The sequence below is a fragment of the Sorex araneus genome, chromosome 1, assembly GCF_027595985.1.
Source record: "Sorex araneus isolate mSorAra2 chromosome 1, mSorAra2.pri, whole genome shotgun sequence".
NCBI classification, from domain to species: Eukaryota; Metazoa; Chordata; class Mammalia; order Eulipotyphla; family Soricidae; genus Sorex; species Sorex araneus.
In genome coordinates, this window is record NC_073302.1 from 195,833,753 (window position 1) to 195,854,530 (window position 20,778).

At 63.5% G+C, this 20,778-nt stretch overlaps 2 protein-coding genes across 2 annotated transcripts; one reads left to right on the forward strand and one right to left on the reverse strand.

Moving 5' to 3' along the window:
* Positions 1 to 968: 968 nt before the first annotated feature.
* On the reverse strand, positions 969 to 6,663 carry ING1 (inhibitor of growth family member 1). The gene is made up of 2 exons (XM_055134399.1): positions 6,391 to 6,663; positions 969 to 2,578 (listed from the first exon to the last, which is right to left on the reverse strand). Exons 1-2 carry the CDS (start codon positions 6,524 to 6,526, stop codon positions 1,878 to 1,880), a joined length of 837 nt encoding a protein of 278 aa, XP_054990374.1. The 5' UTR covers positions 6,527 to 6,663; the 3' UTR covers positions 969 to 1,877.
* Positions 6,664 to 13,020: 6,357 nt separating this feature from the next.
* CARS2 (cysteinyl-tRNA synthetase 2, mitochondrial) lies at positions 13,021 to 20,639 on the forward strand. Its single transcript, XM_055136775.1, has 15 exons — positions 13,021 to 13,257; positions 13,342 to 13,392; positions 13,964 to 14,081; positions 14,495 to 14,566; positions 14,629 to 14,734; positions 14,893 to 14,976; positions 15,331 to 15,460; positions 16,425 to 16,558; positions 17,061 to 17,128; positions 18,845 to 18,911; positions 19,163 to 19,301; positions 19,567 to 19,690; positions 19,784 to 19,882; positions 20,249 to 20,434; positions 20,516 to 20,639. The coding sequence occupies exons 1-15, from the start codon at positions 13,058 to 13,060 to the stop codon at positions 20,606 to 20,608; spliced, it is 1,671 nt and encodes a 556-aa protein (XP_054992750.1). The 5' UTR covers positions 13,021 to 13,057; the 3' UTR covers positions 20,609 to 20,639.
* Positions 20,640 to 20,778: the final 139 nt, after the last annotated feature.

The following is a 20,778-nucleotide window of genomic DNA, read 5'->3' on the forward strand; positions in this document are numbered from 1 at the left end:
GAGCCAGGGCCCAAGCTCATCCCTGACGCCTCAGGGTTCCCGAGTGCTGCCCGAGGGACCCCAGCACCGTCTAAGGCTGCAAGGAGGGGGCTGAACTCGGCAGTGAAGGCTCAGGGCAAAGCTCTTGCCTCGTTCCCACGAGGCCCTGGGTTTGATTCCCAGCTCCGCCAAAAAGGCCGTCCTACTCGGACAGCCGTGAGGTGGCAGCCCCGGTCACAGCCGTCACCTAACAAGGGAGAGGAAGAAACCGGAGCCCGCAGATGAGCCCACACACGCCACTCCAGCTGAGCCCTCACTACCTCTAAACAACGCACGAGAAACTAGCTAGGGGCAAAGGTGCAGGTAGGCAGAGCTTTGAAACTACTGTTACCGGGGGCTACAGGCAGGGAAGTGGGAAAGGTGCCTCGCACGCAACAGACCCAGGTGCGGTCCCTCGTGGACTCCAGCACATCAGGAACGATCCGAGCCGGGAGTATGGCCCAAAATACAAAAATTAAAACCAAACACAAAATCCCACTGATCTTATTGCTCCGGACCGTATCTCTGTGTTCCACGGCGTGACCCTGCACTGAACTGCACGGGCAAACCCCGCCCAATACTCACCAGTCTTACATGCTCGTGCCCTGCCGGGCAGCACTGTGACACGGACCCTGTCACCACCTGCCCTTCCTGCTGAGCGCTGCCAAGGAGGGAACTCGCTGCCAACAGGGGGTTCGTTTGTTGCTTCGGTGTTGGGGCCCCGCAGTGGCCACCACTGCAGCCAAGCTGGGGCGTCCAGTCTGGGCGAATTCTCGAAACTATTAAGTGAAGCGACACCAAATCCGTAACAAGCGCAGGCCTCTGACCCTGGGTGCTGAGCCCAGAGGCCTTGGCCACGGCACGCGCCAGCCTCAGAGCGGAGAGCCTCACGGGCCCCGCGCAGGCAGGGAGCAGCCACGCTCTGTTGCACGAAAGAATTCCACGAGCACCACTCTGTGCAATAAAACTTTATTTACGGAGACTGAAATTTGAATTTCATAATTTTCATGTGTCACAGGATTCTTTTTCTGATTGGTTTTTAACCGTTTAACAACAAAGAGCTCCGAGTGAACTCAGGGGCCGTACAGAGAAGCAGGTGGTCCCGGGGTGCTCGGCCCCACCGAGGGAGGGCATGCTGCCAGGACCCTCACCCGCTGGGGCCCCGCACCGCCTGGGGCCTGGGAAGGTGACGACGAGAATACAAAACTTGCTTAAGGCTTTGTCAAAGCTGCTGGTGTACACACTGTTAAGACAAACATTTAAAAACGACTCACGTCAAAATGAAATACTGCGAGAGCAGCAGGCTGAGCGCCACCGACTCACGGCAGCACGCATGCACGCTTCCCGGTCGAGGGCCGCCCCGCCCGCAGGACACGTACATTTATACACCCGGGGGGGCAGCCCCGGCAAAAGCGCAGGCCGGGGAGGCAGACCCCACCTGCTGGGCGCCGAAAAAAATGTGCCCGTTCGTTTAAAAATGCCCCTTAGGGAATGGCCCAGAGAGGAGGTGTTTGTCACGTAAAAGTCAAGCCTTTACTTCTTTAAAAAATAATCTCCAAACTGGAACTTTTTAATCGGATCTGTTCTGTGGATACATGTTACCGTAGCCAGAAGTGAGCTTGCTGCGGACTGTACTTTTAGCAACGTGGCTAATTCAAAAAAATTTCCCCCATAAAGTAATAACATTATTTTTATTAAAATAAAATAGCTAAATGAAATCTCTTTTTACACTGAGCGTGTTAGGTTCCCGGTCAGCCTGTCCCCGCCCCCCGTCAGTCTCCGCCGCGCACGCGCGTCCCGCTCCCCACGCTGTGGTCACCGGAGGCTCGGCCGCCCGCCCTCCCGCGGCGCGGCGCCCACTACCTGCTGTACGCCCGCTCCTTCTTGGACTTCTCCAGGGCCTTGTCCATGGTCTTCTCGCTCTCCCCGCGGCACTTGGGGCAGTACCACTTGCCCTTGGGCTTGTGGCTGAGCCCCACGCAGGAGAAGTGGAACCACTCGATGGGACACTCGTCGTTGTCGCAGCCGATCATCTCCCCGTAGGACACCTGGTCGCACAGGCAGTACGTGGGCTCGTTGGGGTCGATGGGCAGGTCGGCGGGCGACGCCTCGCGCTCCGCCTTGGCCTTGGAGCGCTTCTTCTTCTTGGACGCCTTCGCCCTCTTCTCCTTGGGCGTCCCCGCGGTCATGTCGTCGTGGTCGTGGTTGCTGGCCGCGTTCTCGCGGTTCTCGTGGTTGCGCTGGCGCCGGGAGCGCTTGTTGTTGGGCTTGTCGGCCTGTGCCATCGTGTCGCCCTTGGACTTCTCGGGGCCGCCCTTGCCGCCCCCGGGGGCGTCGCTCACCTCGGGGTGCGCCTCGAAGAGTCCCACGTGGCTGTCCACCTGCCGCGCGCGGTTCTCCACCAGCTCCACCATCTGGCTCACGATCTGGATCTTCTCGTCGCCCAGCTCCTGGCTGCGGATCAGGGCGCGCTGGATGCAGTGCAGCGCCCGCCGCTTCAGCGCGCTGTCCGTCTCGCGCTTGAACTTCTCGTAGTACTCGTCCAGGTCCTTCAGGATCTCTGCGGGGGGGGTGGGGGGGGAGAGAGGCATTCACCCGCGCCCGGCGCAGGGCTGCGGCAGCGTCGGGACCCCGTCTGGGCTCCAGCCCCGCACCCAGGGCCTGCAAGGTCGAGCCAAGGCCTGGCAGGAACCTCCCCGGACTCCTCTCCCAGAGCCTTGCCAGGGCAGAAAGGGTCGTGCCTGGCTTTCCAGCACAAACATCTTGCAGCTGGCGGCCCTTCCAGAACTTTCCTTTCCCCGTGAAAAGTGCACCCCTGGTCTCTGTGGGTCTGTGTGCAAGCACAGACCTCCGGGGTACCCCGGCAGGGAACAAGGCAGAAGTTCCAATCCAGTTAGTATTTGTACCTTATTTTTGTGCTATTATTTTTTTTCATTTTTGGGTCACACCCAGCAGTGTTCAGGGGTGACTGCTGGCTCTGCACTCAGGAATTACTCCTGGCAGTGCTCAGGGGACCATATGGGATGCCAGGGATTGAACCCGGGTTGGCCACATGCAAGGCAAACGCCCCACCTGCTGTGCTATGGCTCCGGCCCTTGTGTCTTAACTTTTATTTCCTACTTTCTCCCCATTTCCACCATTTTAACTTAATCATAAACCTTTGTATTCTTTGGTGTCACCAATAAAATCAGGGAATGAAGAAAACGCTCCTAGTGGCTCACAGGTTCCCACTACTCGGGGTTCCTCAAGGCTGGCTGATTACACACCAGGTCATCTGGTCTCTCTTTAACATTAAGGTGCCAGGGCGGCTGGAGCGACAGCACAGCGGGGAGGGCGTTTGCCTTGCACTCGGCGACCCAGGTTGGATTCCCAGTATCCCACATGGTCCCCTGAGCACCGCCAGGAGTAATTCCTGAGCACAGAGCCAGGAATAACCCCTGAGCATCGCTGGGTGTGACCCAAAAAGCAACAAATAAATAAATTAAATTAAGGTGCCAAGCTTTGCATTTACAAACGGTAACCTAAAAGTCATCAAGATCTAAATCTTTTCTCAAAAACAATTCACTACGAAGAAAATAAAGTTCTTCAGTATTAAAAATAAACTTTCTGGGACAGGAGAGATAGTACAGTGGGGAGGGCACTTGCCTTGCACGCAGTTGACCTGGGTTCAATCCCCGGCATCCCAGAGGGTCCCCCCAAAACAGCCAGGATTGATCCCCGAGTGCAGAGTCAAGAGTAACCGCTGAGCATCTCTGGGTATGGCCAAAAATACAAAATTAAATTTTCTTAGCTCAGAAGACAGTGTACATAAATTTTAGACACAATTAGAGTGGCTGGAACCGTGGTACAGCAGGGAGGGTACTTGCCTTGCACAGGCTGACCTGGGTTTTGATCCCACCACCCCATCTGGTTCCCCAGAACATCAGGAGTAACCCCTGAGTGCAGCACTGGGGGTAACCCCTCAGCATCACTGAGCGTAGCCAAAAAAATAAAAATAAAAATAAAAAAAAAATAAACATAATCAGACAGTTTCTCCAGGAATGAGAGCAGTTAAACAACCCACTAAAATGAGAAAAGTAGAGTCTTGCTAAAGGTTTATTAGAACACCTGAATACATGTTGCCAGAGCTAATTTTCCTGAAGTCTAATCATTAAATTGAATAGTATCAGCTTTGCTCCTGGCACCTTCAGTAGACCCTTAAAATAAGGCAATTACTGTGTCCAAACAGGCACTGTGAGTGTGTATATGAAAGAGCGAATGTGTGAGTGTTTGCGTGTATGGGTGTGAGTACATGAGTGCTGTTTGTGAGTGCGTGTACGTGTAAGCGAATGCTGAGCATGCGTATATGAGCATATGGATATAAGTATATGAGGCTGTTGGTGAGTGTGAATGTGTGTATGAATGTATAAGTGTGCGTGAGTGTATATATAAGTGTATGGGTGTGAGTACATGAGTGCTGTTTGTGAGTGCGTGTACGTGTAAGCGAATGCTGAGCATGCGTATATGAGCATATGGATATAAGTATATGAGGCTGTTGGTGAGTGTGAATGTGTGTATGAATGTATAAGTGTGCGTGAGTGTATATATAAGTGTATGGGTGTGAGTACATGAGTGCTGTTTGTGAGTGCGTGTACGTGTAAGCGAATGCTGAGCATGCGTATATGAGCATATGGATACAAGTATATGAGACTGTCTGTGTCAATGTATGTATGAATGTGTAAGTGTGGGTATGTGCGTATGTAAGTGTATGGGTGCGAGTATGTGAGTGCTGTTTGTGAGTGCGTGTATGAGTGTGTGTACAAGTGTGAGTGTGTGAGTGGCGCATGTGGCTGTCAATGTAAGAAACGTGTCTGGGTGGAGCAGCATGAATGCCGAGTGTCAGTGCGTGAACACATGTGCTGACGGTATGAATGTGTGAGTGCATGTATGTGAGCGTGAGAGCCTCCGAGCATGCGTGCGAGCCTGCATGCGTGTGCATGCGTGTGCACGCGTGTGCACGCGTGTCGGGTGTGTGTGGGGAGGGGGACGTAAACCTGCCCGCGCCCGCCGGCCAGTTCGCCGAGTGCTCAGCTCGGTCCGCTGTGCCCGGCTCGCGGGTCACTCGCGCCGCCCCGCGGGGCCAGCAGGTGGGCGCGGCGGGGCCCTCCCGCCGAGGGAGCGCGCGGCCCGGGAGCCCCGTGCGTGCCCGCAGCGCGACCGCAGGCCGAGCCCAGCCCCCGGGCGCCGCCATTACTCGGGGCCGGAAGTGGCCTGGCCGGGCCCGCGGGAGGGGAGGGGCCAGCGGGAGCTCCGCCCCTCTCCGCGAGTCGCCGCCAATGGAGATAGCCGGGCGGAGGGCGGCGGCCAGGCGGAAAGCCAATCACAGCACAGGGCCCGAAACCACTGCCCGCCCGAGCAGCGCCAAAGGCCAATCAGAGGCCGGAGGCCGGGCGAGCCTGAGGCATTCAAATCAACTAGACCCCTTCCCTTCTCCCCGCCTCTCTACAACAGAGGAAAAAAGGCAGCGGACACAGAGGCCCGTGCCAGTCACTGGGGAAGGCCCGCCTCCATCCGGCAGGGCAGCCAATAGCTCAGCGGCCGGCCGATAAGGACATGCTATGGGCGACGCCTCGGCCAACCACGGGGAGGTCGGGGCGGGACGTTCGCAGTATGCTAATGAGGCCCCTATAAAAGTCGCTGCGAGGCGGCTTCCCGGGCAGAGCGCGCAGGGGCGCCTTCCCGCGGGGGCTGCCGCCGGTCTCGACGGGCACTCCGTTTCCACCCACCCCCGCCCCCCGCCCGTCCGCCCGCGCTCTTCCGCTTCCCGCGGCGCAGCGCTGTAAACATGAGTAAACTCCGCCGCCGACCCGCGTCCCCACTACGGCCCGGCAGGAAACTTTTCCCAACAGTCCCGACCCCGCGGCGCGCGCCCCCGCCGCCGGCCCTGCAGGGAGGCACCCCAGCTCGTCCCCCCGGGCCGCGCTGGCCGGGCGACCCCCGCGCCAGCGGCCCGCCCGCCCGCCGCACGCGCCCACCCCGCGCCCCCCGCCCGCTCCACCCGCCGCGGCGGCCCTCCCGGCCCCCGGCGCGCCCGGCCGGCAACAGCGACCCCGGACTTTATGTAACACGGGTCGGGGCGCGGGAGGGGCGCCGCGAGCCGGCGGGCAGCGCCCTCCGCAGCCGAGCTGCGCCCCCGCGCCCCCTCCCCCGCAGGCCCGCCTCGCCCCTCACCACAAAGAGCGCCGGGCCGGCGCGTCCCCTCCCGCGCCGCGTCCCGCTCCGGCGCGAGGACCTTGGCGGCCCCGCGGCGCCCGGACCTTTTGTTCGCGCCGGGACCCGGGCCCGCGAGCCGCGGGGATGCAGCGACCGCCCCCGCCCCTCATCCCCGCGTACCCTGGTACTTGGCGTCGATCTCCCGCATCAGCGAGACGTTCCGCTGCAGGTCGAACGGCAGCGACTCGATGGAGTCCAGGTAGTCCTCCACATAGCTGGCCAGGTGGATCTGCTCCCCGTTGGCGGGGCTCAACATGGCTCGGCCGCGGGTCCCCGGCGGCTCGGCGCGGCTTTCCGCTTCCTGCAGCCCCCGCCCCCTCGGAGCTCGGCGCTGCAAAATGCAAAGCTCCCGCCCGCCGGCGCCCCCCCCTCCGGCCGGCCCCGCGCCGCCGGGGCCCGGGGAGCGGCGCGGGCGGGCGCGCAGCCCGGCGGCGGGCCGGGGCCGGGGCCGCGGCCGAGCGAGCGGCGGGAAGGGGCGCGCGCCGCCCGCCGCAGCGCACTTGTCCAACGTGGAAAACCCAAATACCAGTTTCAAACACTTGGGAAACATTCGGGCCCCCGCAGCGCGCATGCGCCCCGGCCCCCGCGGGCCCCGCCCCCGCCGCATCACGCCCCTCACCGGCCCGGCCCGCGGGGGTGTGGCTTTGTCTGTCACTGGGGCCGGGGCGGGGGTCGCGCGGACTGCGCCGGGAGTGGCGCAGGCGGAGGGGGCGCGGGCGGGGCGGCGCCTGCGGGGCGCGGGGGCGGCCCGCTGAGTCCGGCCGGCCCCGCCCGCCGGCCCGGGGACCCCTCCGGCGCGGCCTCCGCCTCCCTCCGCTCAGTGCCTCGCTCCCTCGGGCCCGCCGCGCTGGAGTATAAGTAGGGCCCGAGATCGACTGGCAGCCTCAATAGCCAACCCAACTGCCCCCCCACGTGGCTCGCCCAATCAGGATGGAGGGGAGGCGGGGCGAGCGCGGAGAGCTCGCTGGCCCTTACTACTAGCAACCCGCGGCCGCTAGAGGGCGGGGCGCTGGGCGGCGGGCGGGGGCGGGCTCCGCGGGACGGAAGTGGCGGCGCGTGCGCACGCGGGCCCGCCTGCAGCGGCCGGACCACCACTCCCAGCAGCCCCGCGGCGCCCGCGCCTGCGCAGTCTTCCCCGCCCGCCCTTTGTGTCGCCCGCCCCGCCGGGCCCCCGGTGCTTGCGAGACAAAGGGGCCCGGGCGGGGGGCTGCTGCAGGGCCAGGTCGCCCCGCGCGTGTCCCGGGGCCCACACGCAGCAGCTGCTCCCGCCACCCCGCGGGCCCGCCCCGCACCCCACTCCTCGCGGCGACCTGCGCGCACCCCAGACTCGGGGCGCCTGCGGAGAAGCCCCTGCGCGCCGCGCGGTCGTCGCCTAGCAACAGCCTCGGGCCCGCCCCTTCCGCCCGCGGGCCCGCCCCCGGGCGCGCGGCCCCGCTGCTTTGGGCGGGCCCTGGGGCGTCCCTGACCCCGGGCGTGTCTTCAGCCCTGGGGACTCCTCGGGCGTCCCTGACCCCAGGCTCCCCCACTCCCCCGTGCGCCCCTGCTTCCTGGGGGGGGGGGTTCTCGGGCGTCTCGCCCCCCGCCCCGCGCGTCCCTGCAGCCCCCGGCCCCTCGGGCGTCCCTGCGCCGGGCACGGCCGGTCGTGCTGTCGCGCGCCTGCTCCGGAGCGTCAGTCGCTGCGGTGGATACACGTCCGCCCTGCGCACATGTCGTCGTGCAGCCTCGGTCTCCGGGTGGGGGGCGTCTCTCCGGCGTCCGGTGTGGTCCCGGAGCCCCGGCTGCGCCGTACTGTGAGATTGCTGCAGCGGTCAGTGGACACTGGTGTGTCCACCTCGCCGTGACGGAGCTGCTCTCCGCTGAGCCCCGTCCTCCCACGCCTGGGGAACAGTCACCTGGGTTTAAACGAGGGGCGTAGGATGGGAGCGACGGGACCGCGGGGAGGGCGTGGGCCTTGCAGCCAGATTCGATCCCCAGCACCCCATGTGGTCCCCCCCGAGGGCCCCCAGGAGTGACCCCTGTGCATCGCCAGGTATGACTCAAAAACAAAAGCAAGGAAACGGGTGTAGATTCTTCTTACATGTCCACATCGCTGGACTCAGTCCAGTTATCAGCGAGGGAGGAAACCTTCATTTCGTACAGAGCAGTTGATGGCACTCCATTCCTCCCAAGGTGAAAACAAGTGTGTGGAATAGAGAGGAAGTTACAAAGTTAAATAAGAAAAAGTATGCTTTTCCTTTGTGTGACATTGAAACATGAAATAACACTAGGGCCAGACAGCACAGCGCACAAGCCGCTCAACTTGCACATAGCTCAGCACGGTATACGGCCCGCACAGCACAGCACAGCGCCAGGAGTAACAGTCCTGAGCGCCCCTGGGAGTGGCCCAAAAGTCAAAACAAGAAAAAATCCGATAGCAAGAAAAAAAAAAAACACTGAATTTATTGGTTCTGGAATGAGCAATAATGTTTATCTGAATTTAAAAATAAAGATTAAGGGTAATTCACTCTTCAGATGACAAATTGAGCCAGAGTTGCCCTAGATAATCTCTGAAAACATCGCGATAATATCTGAGGGACAATCCCCTTCACCGCAGCAAACCTGGAAGCACGTTACTCACAGGGGCCTGAGCCAGCTGCCTGCCTGGCCCCAGAGCAGGGCCACGGGACTCACATTCTGAAGGGTATTTAACCTGCCACTGAACTGGGATTTGGTTCACTGAACACTGAACCAATAGACATTTTCCATTAGTCTTTCAAAGTTCTTTTTTTTTTTTTGCTTTTTGGGTCACACTCAGCGATGCACAGGGGTTACTCCTGGCTCATGCACTCAGGAATTACTCCTGGCGGTGCTTGGGTGACCATATGGGATGCTGGGAATCGAACCCAGGTCTGCCGCGTGCAAGGCAAACGCCCTCCCCGCTGTGCTATCTCTACAGCCCCTCAAAGTTCTTAAAATACTGGTGACTTCATAGTTTTCTGAACAAGGTTGTCACTGTCACTGTCATCCCGTTGCTCATCAATTGGTTCGAGCGGGTACCAGTAATGTCTCTCATTGAGAGACTTATTGTTACTGTTCTTCGCATGTCCAATACGCACGGGCAGCTTGCCAGGCTCTGCTGCGCGGACTCGATACTCTCGGTAGCTTGCCCGGCTCTCCAAGAGGGGCAGAGGAATCGAACTCGGGCCGGCCACGTGAAAGGCGAAAGCCCAACCGCTGTGCTATCGCTCCAGCCCGAACAAGGTTGAAGTACTGATAAAACAAAGAACTCGATTTACGATTTACATTTTATTTCATTATTGGGCGGGGAGTTGGGGCCCCAGTGGTGCTGAGGGCTACTCCTGGCTCTGTTGCCAGGGTTGGCTCTATACCAAGTGCTTTATTTATTTATTTTTTTGCTTTTTGGGTCACACCCGGCGATGCACAGGGATTACTCCTGGTTCTACACTCAGGAATTACTCCTGGCGGTACTCAGGGGACCATATGGGATGCTGGGATTCGAACCCGGGTCGGCCGCGTGCAAGGCAAACGCCCTACCCGCTGTGCTATCGCTCCAGCCCCTATACCAAGTGCTTTAAACCCTGAATCTCTCCAGCCCATATACCAGCAAGAAAACCTTTCATTTTAGAGATGCTCTGAATAATTTTGGTTGTTTCAGTTCTTTGAAGTGTGCTGAAAAAAATGAGCTGGAGGGCACATGTTCTGTTGCTGTGGGTATGAAAGGTGAGAACCCCAGACAGCAGAGGGGGCACAAATGGGCTGGACCAGGGTCTGGGTCTCAGACTGGGAAGCTGGAGGCTCTGGCCACTGAGCCTGCCCCAGGCCTTGCCCGTGCATTAGTTTTGTTTGAGTCATTTCTAGCGTGCTAGCGGCTACCACCAGCTCTGTGCCACGCAGTGCTGGGACTCAAAGCCAGGTCTCCCGATTATCAAGTCTGTGCTCTACCCCGTTAGGGGACCCTGTGCCCTGACGTGTGTTCATTTCCATGCGCTTGTTCTGACCATATGCTAGACGAGCCTTGTCTAGTTTTACGGAGCGTCTCTTACATACTATTTATGCATATTGATGAATCTTCCCAGTCATATGGTTTACCTTAATGTGACCCATAAAAGGGATATTTTCAACCATCATTAAGTAATGGGTGGCCCAGGTTTGGCCCCTGCCACCCCATAGTCCCCCAAGCTCCGCCAGGAATGACCCCTTAACAGAATCAGGTGTAAGCTCTGCTGAATGTGGCCCCCAAACAGAAACAAACAAACAATGGGCTATATCTGTCACTTATGTTTGGTTTGGGGGCCACACCCAGCAGTGCTCAGGGCTTACTCCTGGTTCTTTGCTCAGGCTCAGGCATCACTCCTGCCTGTGGTAGGGGACCCTCTGGAGTGCCTAGGATTGAACCTGGATGAACTGCATGCAAATGCCCTACCCAAATCACTCTCATTCTGGCCTTCAACATTCTTGTATGATTCTCAAAAAAAGTCTTAAGAGTATTCTTGGGGGGGGGGGGGCTAGAGTGATAGCACAGCAGGTAGGGCGTTTGCCTTGCATGTGGCCGACACGGGTTCGATTCCCAGCATCCCAGATGGTCTCCTGAGCACCACCAGGAGTGATTCCTGAGTGCAGACCAGGAGTAACCCCTGAGCATCGCCAGGTGTGACCCAAAAAGAAAGGAAAAAAAAGTACCCTTGGGGTCAGAGAGAACAGCTAGCAGGTAGGGCACTCGCTTGCTCAGGGCCCAGCCAGGTGGAATCCCTGGCACTGCATATGGTCCCCCAACCCCATCAGGAGTGGTTCCTGAGCACCATGCCAGGAGTGAATCCTGAGCAGCACTAAGTATGGCCCCTGCACCAAAAGAGTGAATAAATGAATATAAAAGTAGCCTTGCTGCAACTAAGAGCGGTCCCATCGTTCGTCCATTTCTCTGAACATAAGACATCACAGCTCGACTGTAGACTGCTGGTGGCCAGTTAGATGAGCCCAGGGACTCCTGTGCAAGGTCGCGTTCTGCAGTGACGCTTTCAAACCTCCCCGCTCAACTCAACTCTGCGAGTTCTCGCCGACGCCACTTGATTCTGGGGCTCATTTCATTAACATGAAGCTACAGGCTCCTTTTATCTGAACCTGAGCTTTTTCTAGCAGGTATTTCACTGCCTGTCCTATCTGCGCGTTAAGCGCTTGCATGAAGGCAAACCCAGTGACCTTCAAAAACCTTTCTGAACTTGGGGGGAGGGCCAGCCAAAGGCCAAAGCCTCTGGGCCAAAGTGATAGCACAGCGGGTAGGGTGTTTGCTTGCATGTGTCCGACCAGGGTTCGATCCCTGGCAAGCCACATGGTCCCCTGAGCACTGCCAAGAGTAATTCCTGAGTGGAGAGCCAGGAGTACACCTGAGCATCGTGGATGTGACCCAAAAAGCAAAAAAGCAAACAAGAAAATAACGAGGAGTGCCTGAAAAGATTAGTCTTGCTGGAATTGAGTAGTCCAGGAATGTGGCTTTCTCAACTCTGAACAAGAGGTGCTATTAGCCCTAAATAACGCAAGATGCTATTTTTCTTGGGGAGGGGGGGGTACACCAGGCAGTGCTTCCAGCTGACTTCTGGCCCAGTGCTCAGGGGTCACGTTTACCAGGCTCTGGAGCCCACAGAACCAGATGCGTGCCAGGGACTGAAGCTGGTGAGCTGGGTGCAGGGCAAGTGCTTTAATCACTGTACTACCCTTCTGGCCTTAGGGCTGGTGGGGGAGGGGGGGTGTAATTGACAGTGCTGTGGGAAGAGGATGGTCAGTCTGATTTTTGCATTTTTACAATGAAATGACCAAAATGACCCTCAAAACCTAAGGCATCTGTATTAAAACTGGGGTTTAAGAAACCCTTTTGCAGGCTAACAGGGAAATAACTGTGTGTGGAGATTGTCTTAAAAGCAGTTAAATAAACTGCAATTCAGAATGGTTTGTTCGCTTAAGACGTGAGAGAATTTTAAATCTATTATTTTATTTATTTATTTAAATTATTATTATTATTTTTTGCTTTTGGGTCACACCCGGCGATGCACAGGGGTCACTCCTGGCTCTGCACTCAGGAATTACCCCTGGCTGAGCTCAGGAGACCATATGGGATGCTGGGAATCGAACCCGGGTCGGCCGCGTGCAAGGCAAACGCCCTACCCGCTGAGCTATCGCTCCAGCCCCAATATTTTTATTTTTTTTGCTTTCTGAGTCACACCTGGCGATGCACAGGGGTTACTCCTGGCTCATGCACTCAGGAATCACTCCTGGCGGTGCTCAGGGGACCATATGGGATGCTGGGATTTGAACCCGGGTCGGCCGCGTGCAAGGCAAACGCCCTACCCGCTGTGCTATCGCTCCAGCCCCTTTATTTTATTTTTTGCTTTTCTGGGTCACACCTGGCGCGTGCAAGGCAAACGCCCCACCCGCCGCGCTGTGCTCCAGCCCCTGAACCTTTCATCTTAGAGTCAGTCCCGACGCGGCGTTTTCTACCCCGCTCGGGCCTCCGCAGGCTGTGGCGGGCGGGTGCAGGCGGGCGCCTGTCGGAGGTCTTGCCGGGGGTCCTGCCGGGGCGCAAAGCTGTGGCGTGGCCAGTAGGGCTGCAGCGGCTACGGCGCGGGCTCGCGGGCGCCCACGCCCCGCCTTTCCCGGTGGGCGGGACCTGCCGTTCTGGGCGGGCCTTCCGGGGGCGTGACCCGCCCCGGCTCTCTGGTGGGCGTGGCCCGCGATGGGCGGGCCTTCCGGGGGCGTGTCCCGCGCCGCGCATGCTCCGTGCGAGCGCGAGCCGGTCATGCAGCGGGCGCGAGGGCTGCAGCTGCTCCGCGCGGCGCGGGTTCGGGGCCGGGGTCCGGGCGCGGTCCGGACGGCGTCGGGGGCGCGCGGGCCCGGCTGGCTGCAGCCCGCGGGCCATGACACGGGCGTCACGGTGTACAACAGCCTGAGCCGCAGCAAGGAGCGCCTGGTCGTGGGCAGCGCGGACGCCGCCTCCTGGTAGCCCCCGGGTCTGGCCCCCGCAGCCCCCGGCCGTGCGCAGCCAGGGCCAGGGTCGCGTCACCTGTGCGTCCACCCTCGCAGGTACAGCTGTGGACCCACGGTCTACGACCACGCGCACCTCGGCCACGCCTGGTGAGTGCCGGCGCCGGGGAGTCGGGGAGCACTGTGCGCACGGAGTCGGGGTGGGCGTGCAGGGCGCACCCCGGGTCCCTCCCCGACAGTTTCTCTCGGCGCCGCTGGGGAGGACCCCGGCCCCGTGAAGTGGGTGTCCCCGCGAGCTCCGGCCTGACCCCACCTCTGAGTTCCGGCGTGTTTCCCACGCGGGGCGCTGCAGGGACCCGGCCAGGGGCTCTCCGCGCCAGCACTGCCCAGCGCGGCCGCTGACCAGCGGGCCGGACAGTGGGGCGAGGCCACTGCTGCTGCACAGCGGGCTCCCCTGCTGCGCCCACAGCTGCTCCACACCCGGGCGGCCTTCCTGCTCCCACCCCTGTCCCACACCTGGGTCCCCCTCCAGCCTGCTCCAGCCCCTGCCCCTGGGCCAGCCTTAACCCTTCCCAGCCCGTCCCTGCCGGCGCCCCCCTCGGACCGCGGAGGGTGCATGGTGCTGGAGCGGTGCGGGCATGGTAGTGCACAGGGGTCGGGGCTGGAGCGGGGCTCGTGCCGCCCTCCCCTGCCCCGGGACAGGCCGCGTGTCTTGCTGCAGCTCCTACGTGCGCTTCGACCTCATCCGGCGGGTCCTGACCCGGGTGTTCGGCTGCAACGTCGTCATGGTGATGGGCATCACGGACGTGGACGACAAGATCATCCGGAGAGCCCGGGAGGTGAGGGCGTGGGTAGGGGGTGGGGAGGGGGTGGACACGGGGTGCGGGGAAACGGCCCGGCCGGGACTGCAGGAGGAGCATGGATGCGGAACATGAGGCAGGGCAGTCTCAGCCCCCCGGAGTCACGGCAGCACGGCAGCCGCAGGAGTGGGGACCCCTGGGGTGCGGAGGTGGGGGAGGGCGGGGGACGCGGGAGTGTGGCTGACCGCTGCCTGCTGGCCCTCCTGGACGCCGGCTTGAGACTGCTCCCGCCTTCAGCAGCAGCGTTCTCTCCCTGGACGGCTGGCTCGGGCCGCCCTCCCCGGCCCTCCCCGGCCCTCCCCGGGCCCAGCTCTCCGAGGGCGTGTGGCTGGGTAAGAGCCTGCGGAGGGTCTGCTGTGAGGCCCACCCAGCATCTCCCCTCCACCCGGCAGATGGACGTGTCTCCCGCCTCCCTGGCCGGCTGGTACGAGGAGGATTTCAAGCAAGACATGGCGGCGCTGAAGGTAGGGCGGGCAGGTGGGGGGCGCCCGGCGGGTGGGGAGCCCACCTCTGTCCTGTGTCGCAGGTGCTCCCTCCCACGCTGTACCTGCGGGTCACCGAGCACGTCCCCGAGATCGTCGCCTTCATCGCGGCCATCGTGGCTAAGGGGCACGCGTACCCCACGGCGGAAGGTAGGGTGGGCGCCGTCCCGCTCAGCGGCTCCCGAGGGACCCGTCGGCCCTCGGACGCGGCCCGCGGGGACAGAGCCAGTGCCTGGTGCAGGGAGGCCGCGGTGCTCGGGGGTCCGGCCGTGCTTCGGCTTGGTGCTCCCGCGCTCCTTTTCCAACAGGCAACGTGTACTTCGACGTGCGCTCCAGGGCGCAGCGGTACGGCAAGCTGGGTGCCGCCCGCCCCACCACGGACGGGGAGCCAGGTGGGTGCCCCTGTCCCCAGACTTTCAGCCGCCGGTGCCGCTGCAGCTCTGGCGCGAGGGTCCGCGCTGCCCTGGGGCTGTCCCACGCTGCTCTGGCGCCTGAGGGCTCTGCACACGCTCCGCGGGCCCGGGGCGGGCGCTGCTGCTCCCGAGAGGCAGAGCCTCGCGTGCGGGTCAGCCGGGAGGGCGGGTGCCCGCTGTGCCGCCACGGGCCGGCCTGTGTGCGAGGGACAGGGTGGGGCTGGTCGGAGCTGCAGGGCTGCCAGGGCGGGAGGCGACGCCTGGCCTTCCCTCCCCGCCGGGCAGCAGCTCCCGAGCCTGTCCGTGAGTCTGTCCGTCTGTCTGTCGTTGCAGGGGCCTCGGACAAGCGGCACGCCAGCGACTTCGCGCTGTGGAAGGCGGCCAAGGCCGGGGAGGTGCACTGGGCGTCTCCGTGGGGGCCCGGGAGGCCCGGCTGGCACATCGAGTGCTCCACCCTCTGCAGGTGCCCGCGGGCGGGCATGCGGGGCTCGGGGGCCAGGGCTGGGCTGGGGTCCCCATGCCCCCGTGACGGCACCACGGGCCCTGCCCTGGGCAGAAGGGAACGGGCTGGCGGGCTCAGCTTTGCTCCAGGAGCCCTGGGCCTCGCCGGGTGGCCCCAAGGGGCCCTCCCTGGAGAGAGCCCCGAGTCGCCCCACGGCCTCTGGGCGCGGGCAGGACTGGGCAGCCGGCCGGGCTGAGTCTCTTCTGGCGGGGACTGTGCCGCAGCCTCGCACGCCCTGCCCTGAGGGCTTCAGCTCCTGCTCTGTTTGTTTTTATTTTTAATTTAATTACTTTTAAAAATTTATTTTTTTTTTTGCTTTTTGGTCACATCCGGCGATGCTCAGGGGCTACCAGTAACAACGACGGTCCTCATTCCCCTGGCCCTGAAAGAGCCCCCAGTACGCCATCGGGCTACATTAGCACGCGACAGGGACGAATGGAGACGTTACTGGCGCCCGCTCGAGCAAATCGATGAACAGTGGGATGACAGTGATTTTTTAATTTAAAATTTTTACTTTGGGGGGCTGGAGCAATAGCACAGCGGGGAGGGCATTTGCCTTGGACCCCTTGCTCAGGGAACTGTGGGATGCTGGGAATCGAACCCGGGTCGGCCGTGTACAAGGCAAATTTGGGCTGTACTATTGCTCCAGCCCCTTATGCTCCATTTTGAAATGGAAATTGAAAACGCCTAGATGTTGTGTTCTGGGGCAGACAGCGCCTCGCTGGGGCCCCGGGTTCGAGCCCTGGCACCCCAGGGACGCTCTGAGCCCTCGGTCAGCGTGCGTTTGTCACTGTGCTTGTTCCTTCGTGGCCTGGAGCGTCTCCATGGGCCACGGGTGCGGGAAGGCTGGGAGCGGGGCTGGGCGCGGGTCTGAGCGGGACGGCCCGCACCCAGCCCCTGACGTGTGGCCCCTCGTGTCTCACAGCCTGGTGTTCGGGAGCCGCCTGGACATCCACTCCGGGGGCGTCGACCTGGCCTTCCCGCACCACGAGAACGAGATCGCGCAGTGCGAGGCCTACCACGGGTGCCGGCAGTGGGGGAACTACTTCCTGCACTCCGGTGAGAGCCGGCCCCGGGGCCCTGGGCGTGCGGAGGCTCCCCTCCGCCTGACCCGGGCTGCAGCGGCTCGCACCCGCTCCCCTGCCCGGGAAGGCCCTGCGTTCCGGGCCCCTGCTCAGTGCTCCCAGGTCGTAGTGCCGAGTCCCCCCCACCGGACAGAGGCCCGGCCCCTGCAGGGGTCCTTGGGCATGTGGTGGGTGCAAGGCGGGGAGGCTCCCCCGGGTGCCCTGGCAGCCGCATTGCTCACTGCGCTCCTGGAGACCCTCGGCCCTCGGGGGGCCTCCACTGAGCTGTGTCTGTGCTGGACCTGCCGGCCAGGCTGCCCTTGTGCTCTGCCGCTGCGCCCCGGGACCCACCGCTGTTCCAGTCCCCTGCCCCCGCCTGCTGATCTGGAGCCCCGGCCTGGACCAGCGGGGGGAGGTGTGAGTGTCCCGGGCACGTGGCCGGCTGAGTGCCATCAGCCACCCGGGGTCCAGGCTCAGGTCCTTTGCTTCTGTTTCAGGACATTTGCACGTGAAAGGCCAGGAAGAGAAGATGTCCAAGTCCCTGAAAAACTACATCACCATTAAGGTGACCGGGGCTGTGACGGCCACGTGCCAGGCTTTGACCAGACCTCAGGCCCAGCTCCTCACGACACCTGCGCTGCTCACACCTGCGCTGCTCACACCTGTCCTCACACCTGCGCTGCTCACACCCGCCTCACACCTGCGCTGCTCACACCTGCCCTGCCACACCCGCCCTCTCCCATCACCCCTGTCTCCTGACCCTGTGCTCTGAGTCAGGGAATTTCCTCCCCGTTGGATGCGGGTTCTGGAGGCCCGATGGCGGCACTGACGGGCCCGCCCTGCCCCTGGGTGCACGGCTGGTGCTGACGGGTGCTGGGCCGTGCAGGGCAGACAGGCCGGCCTGTGGGCACGGGACAGGCGTGCGGGGTTCGCCGTTCCTGCTGGGCTGCAGGAAGCCACTGCCGGGCCGGCACAGGGAGTCCGGGAGGGACGGGGAGCCGTGGCCGCTCTGCCCTCCTGGGGGAAAGGTGCCTGGTGCCAGTGGGCCGGGCCGGGCCGTGCTGGCACCCGGTGAGCCCGTGACCTGCATCTCGGCTCCAGGGTTGAGGGGCGCCTGGGGACCCGCCGGGAAGGGCGCTTTGCGGAGGGCAGGGACTAGAAGGCTGACCAGACCCCCAGACCTGGCCTGTGGGGGCGGGAACAGATAGGGGGAAGCAGGTGTGGAGGTGCAGGGGCGAGGCGGGTGCGGGGCAGAGCAGGTGTGTAGGAAGGAGCAGGCGTGGGGGACGGGCAGGGCTCGGTGGGGACACGGACAGCACCGCGAGGACTCAGCTGGCCCCAGGAGGGGCTCAGTTCCCTGGGCCACGTGTGCCTGGCAGTTCCCTGGGCCACGTGCGCCTGGCGTGACTGTCAGGGACAGTACTCCGGGGGGCAGAGCAGTGGCCTCTGGGCGCCAGGGGCGGGCGCTGGTCCCTGGGCCACGTCGCAGTGACTCCGCCTGGGCCTCCCCGGGAACTGCACGGCTCTGGGCATCCCTTCAACTCCTCTGTCGGCCAGCGCCCCCTGGGGGCAAGAGCCGGCACTGACGGGCGGTCCCGCCTTTGCTCTGCATGAGCATTGGGGCAGGGGGCCTGAGACCCCCTGCTGCCTCTCCCTCCCTGTCCCCTCTCCTCCCTCCTCCCCTACTCGTTAGTGCTCCCACCTTACCTCCGTCAGTGCTCCCGCGCCTCCTGATTGGGAGCGGCGGCCCCTGGGGTCAGACGCTCCCCACGGAGGAAGCAAGGCTGCGGGAGTTGTGGGTGGGGGAGCCGTGGGCTCTGGGGGTCCGGAGACAGGAGAGGGTGGAGCCGGCTCCTCACACAGCCCTGCAGGCTCAGGCCGCTGTGGCTGCAGGGGCTTCGGGGCCTGGGGCTGTGATTCCTTGGTCTGTTTGCGGGTCACTGCTGGTGATGCCCGGGACACCGGGCGTGGTCCCCGAGTGTGAGCCAGGAGCCAGCCCTGAGCAGCTGAGGCCCGGCCTGGGCACAGTTTGGGGTGTTTGTGCCCGGTGTCACGTGCCACAGCACAGGGGGGACGGGGAAATCCAGTGACCCCGCCCCTGACTGTCCAGGAAGTGGGCAGCCCTGGTGGGGCCCGAGTCCTCCCCTCTCCCTGCTCCCAGTGCCCCTCCTGAGACCCTTCCCGGTCACCTGACTGACTGTCCTGGTGGTGGTGCGGCCGGGCCCCGGCCCTGTTGGGGGGAGCCGTGGGTGACCGGGTGTGGGCGCTGTGTCCCCTCCAGGACTTCCTGAAGACCTGCTCGCCCGACGTCTTCAGGCTCTTCTGCATGCGGACCAGCTACCGGGCAGGTGAGGGGCCCTGACCGGGTGGGCTCGTGGCAGTGCGGCTGAGGCGCGGCCAGGGGTGGGCCTGAGCAGAGGTGGGCTCCCTGACCCCCCGGAGAGAGCAGGGCCCCCGGCCCCCATGCGTGTCCCTCCTTCTGTGCTCCAGAGCTGGGCACAGCCCCATGTGCCCACTGACCCCCACCCCACCCTGTGGTGTGCTATGTCTCGGTCCCTGTGTCCACTGGGCCGAGGCCTGACCGCGCCCTCCCCCGCAGCCGTGGACTACAGTGACGGGGCCGTGTTGGAAGCGCATCGCCTCCTGCTGGCCGTGACTGCCTTCCTGGAGGACGCGCGGGCCTACATGCGGGGACAGCTGGTGTGCGGGCCCGTCCAGGAGGCGGAGCTCTGGGGCAGGTGGGCACAGCCCAGAGGCGGGTCCCCAGTGGCTGTGATGCAGGACAAGGTGGAAGGGTCACCCAGACCAGGAGACGTGGAGCTCAGGGCCAGGGGTGGGGAGCGGGCGGCCCAGGGAGCACTGTCCAAGGCTGCCTGGGTGGCACCCACCGCCGGCAAGCGTGGGACAGGCCCACGGGAGCCCAGACACATCCCGTGTGCCGGCACGCGAGCAGCTCGCCCGGCTCTAGGCCGGGGCCCATGTCCCTGCCGTGTCCCCCCGCAGCCTCAGCCGCAGCAGGGAGGCCGTGAGGGCAGCCCTGGCCGACGACTTCGACATACCCAGGGCGCTGGGCACCGTCATGGAGCTGGTCCGCCACGGGAACCGGCAGCTGCAGGCCCGCGCCAAGGTAGCGGGGAGGGCCAGGCCGCGGGGGCCGGACGCCGGGGTGGACGCTGGGCCGTCCTGGCTCCCGCCCGTGACCCGTGTCCACGGCCCGTAGGAGCCCGGGGGCCCCAGGAGTGCCGCTGTGTTCGGCTCTGTCGTGTCCTTCGTGGAGGAGTTCTTTGAGACGCTGGGAGTGTCCCTAGCTGCAGGGCAGGTGGGTTCCTCTCTGGTGCCCGCAGGGTGCGGGCGTGGCAGCCACCCGCCCTCTGGGCCACAGTGGACATCCAGCTCCGTCCTTGGCCCAGGCTGTTGACCTTCCTGCGTCTTACTGGAAATGTCACCAGCGGCAGTGGCACCCGCCCACCCAGCCTGCGGCCACTGCCCCTTCAGGCCCACAGGGCTCCGTACGCTGGCGGGCAGCACGCGTGTCCAGGATGTGGCCACAGCTGGGGAGCAGGGGGCGGGCGTGTCCTGGGAAGTGGGCCGTGCCCCCTGGCTCAGCCGTGCCCCCTGGCCCACAGTGTGTGTGGGGGGACGGGCGGCCGTGCCCCCTGGCTCAGCTGTGCCCCCTGGCCCACAGCGAGTGGCGGGGGACGGCACGGCCCCCCTGCAGGGCGTGCTGCAGGAGCTGGTCCGCTTCCGGAGCCACGTCCGCCAGGTGGCCCTGGGCCCGGGGATGGTCCCCGGGGACGCCCCCCGACAGCAGCTGCTGGAGGCCTGCGACGCCCTGCGCCAGGGCCTGGCCACCCACGGCGTCCACATCAAGGTGAGCCCGTGCCCGGCTCGCGGGAGGGTCTGGCCCTGCCCTCGCCCACCCCCGCCCACAAGCCCTCCCTCCCTCCCGCAGGACCGGAGCGGCACCTCCACGTGGGAGCTGCGGGAGCAGAGGGGCCCCCCGGGGGAGCCCAGGTCGTGTGGGGCCGGGGCCTCGGCCCGCTGACTGTCCATTAAAGTGTCCACATGGCTTTCCAGCCTGTATGTGCCTTCCCGTCTCGGGCCGGGGCGCACACGCGGGAGGCAGCGGTAGCGGCCCCTCCTTTATCACGGACCCCGGCTCTCCTGTCCGCCGCGCGGCCCTTGGGCCGTCCTGGAGCGCCACGTGGCCCGCTC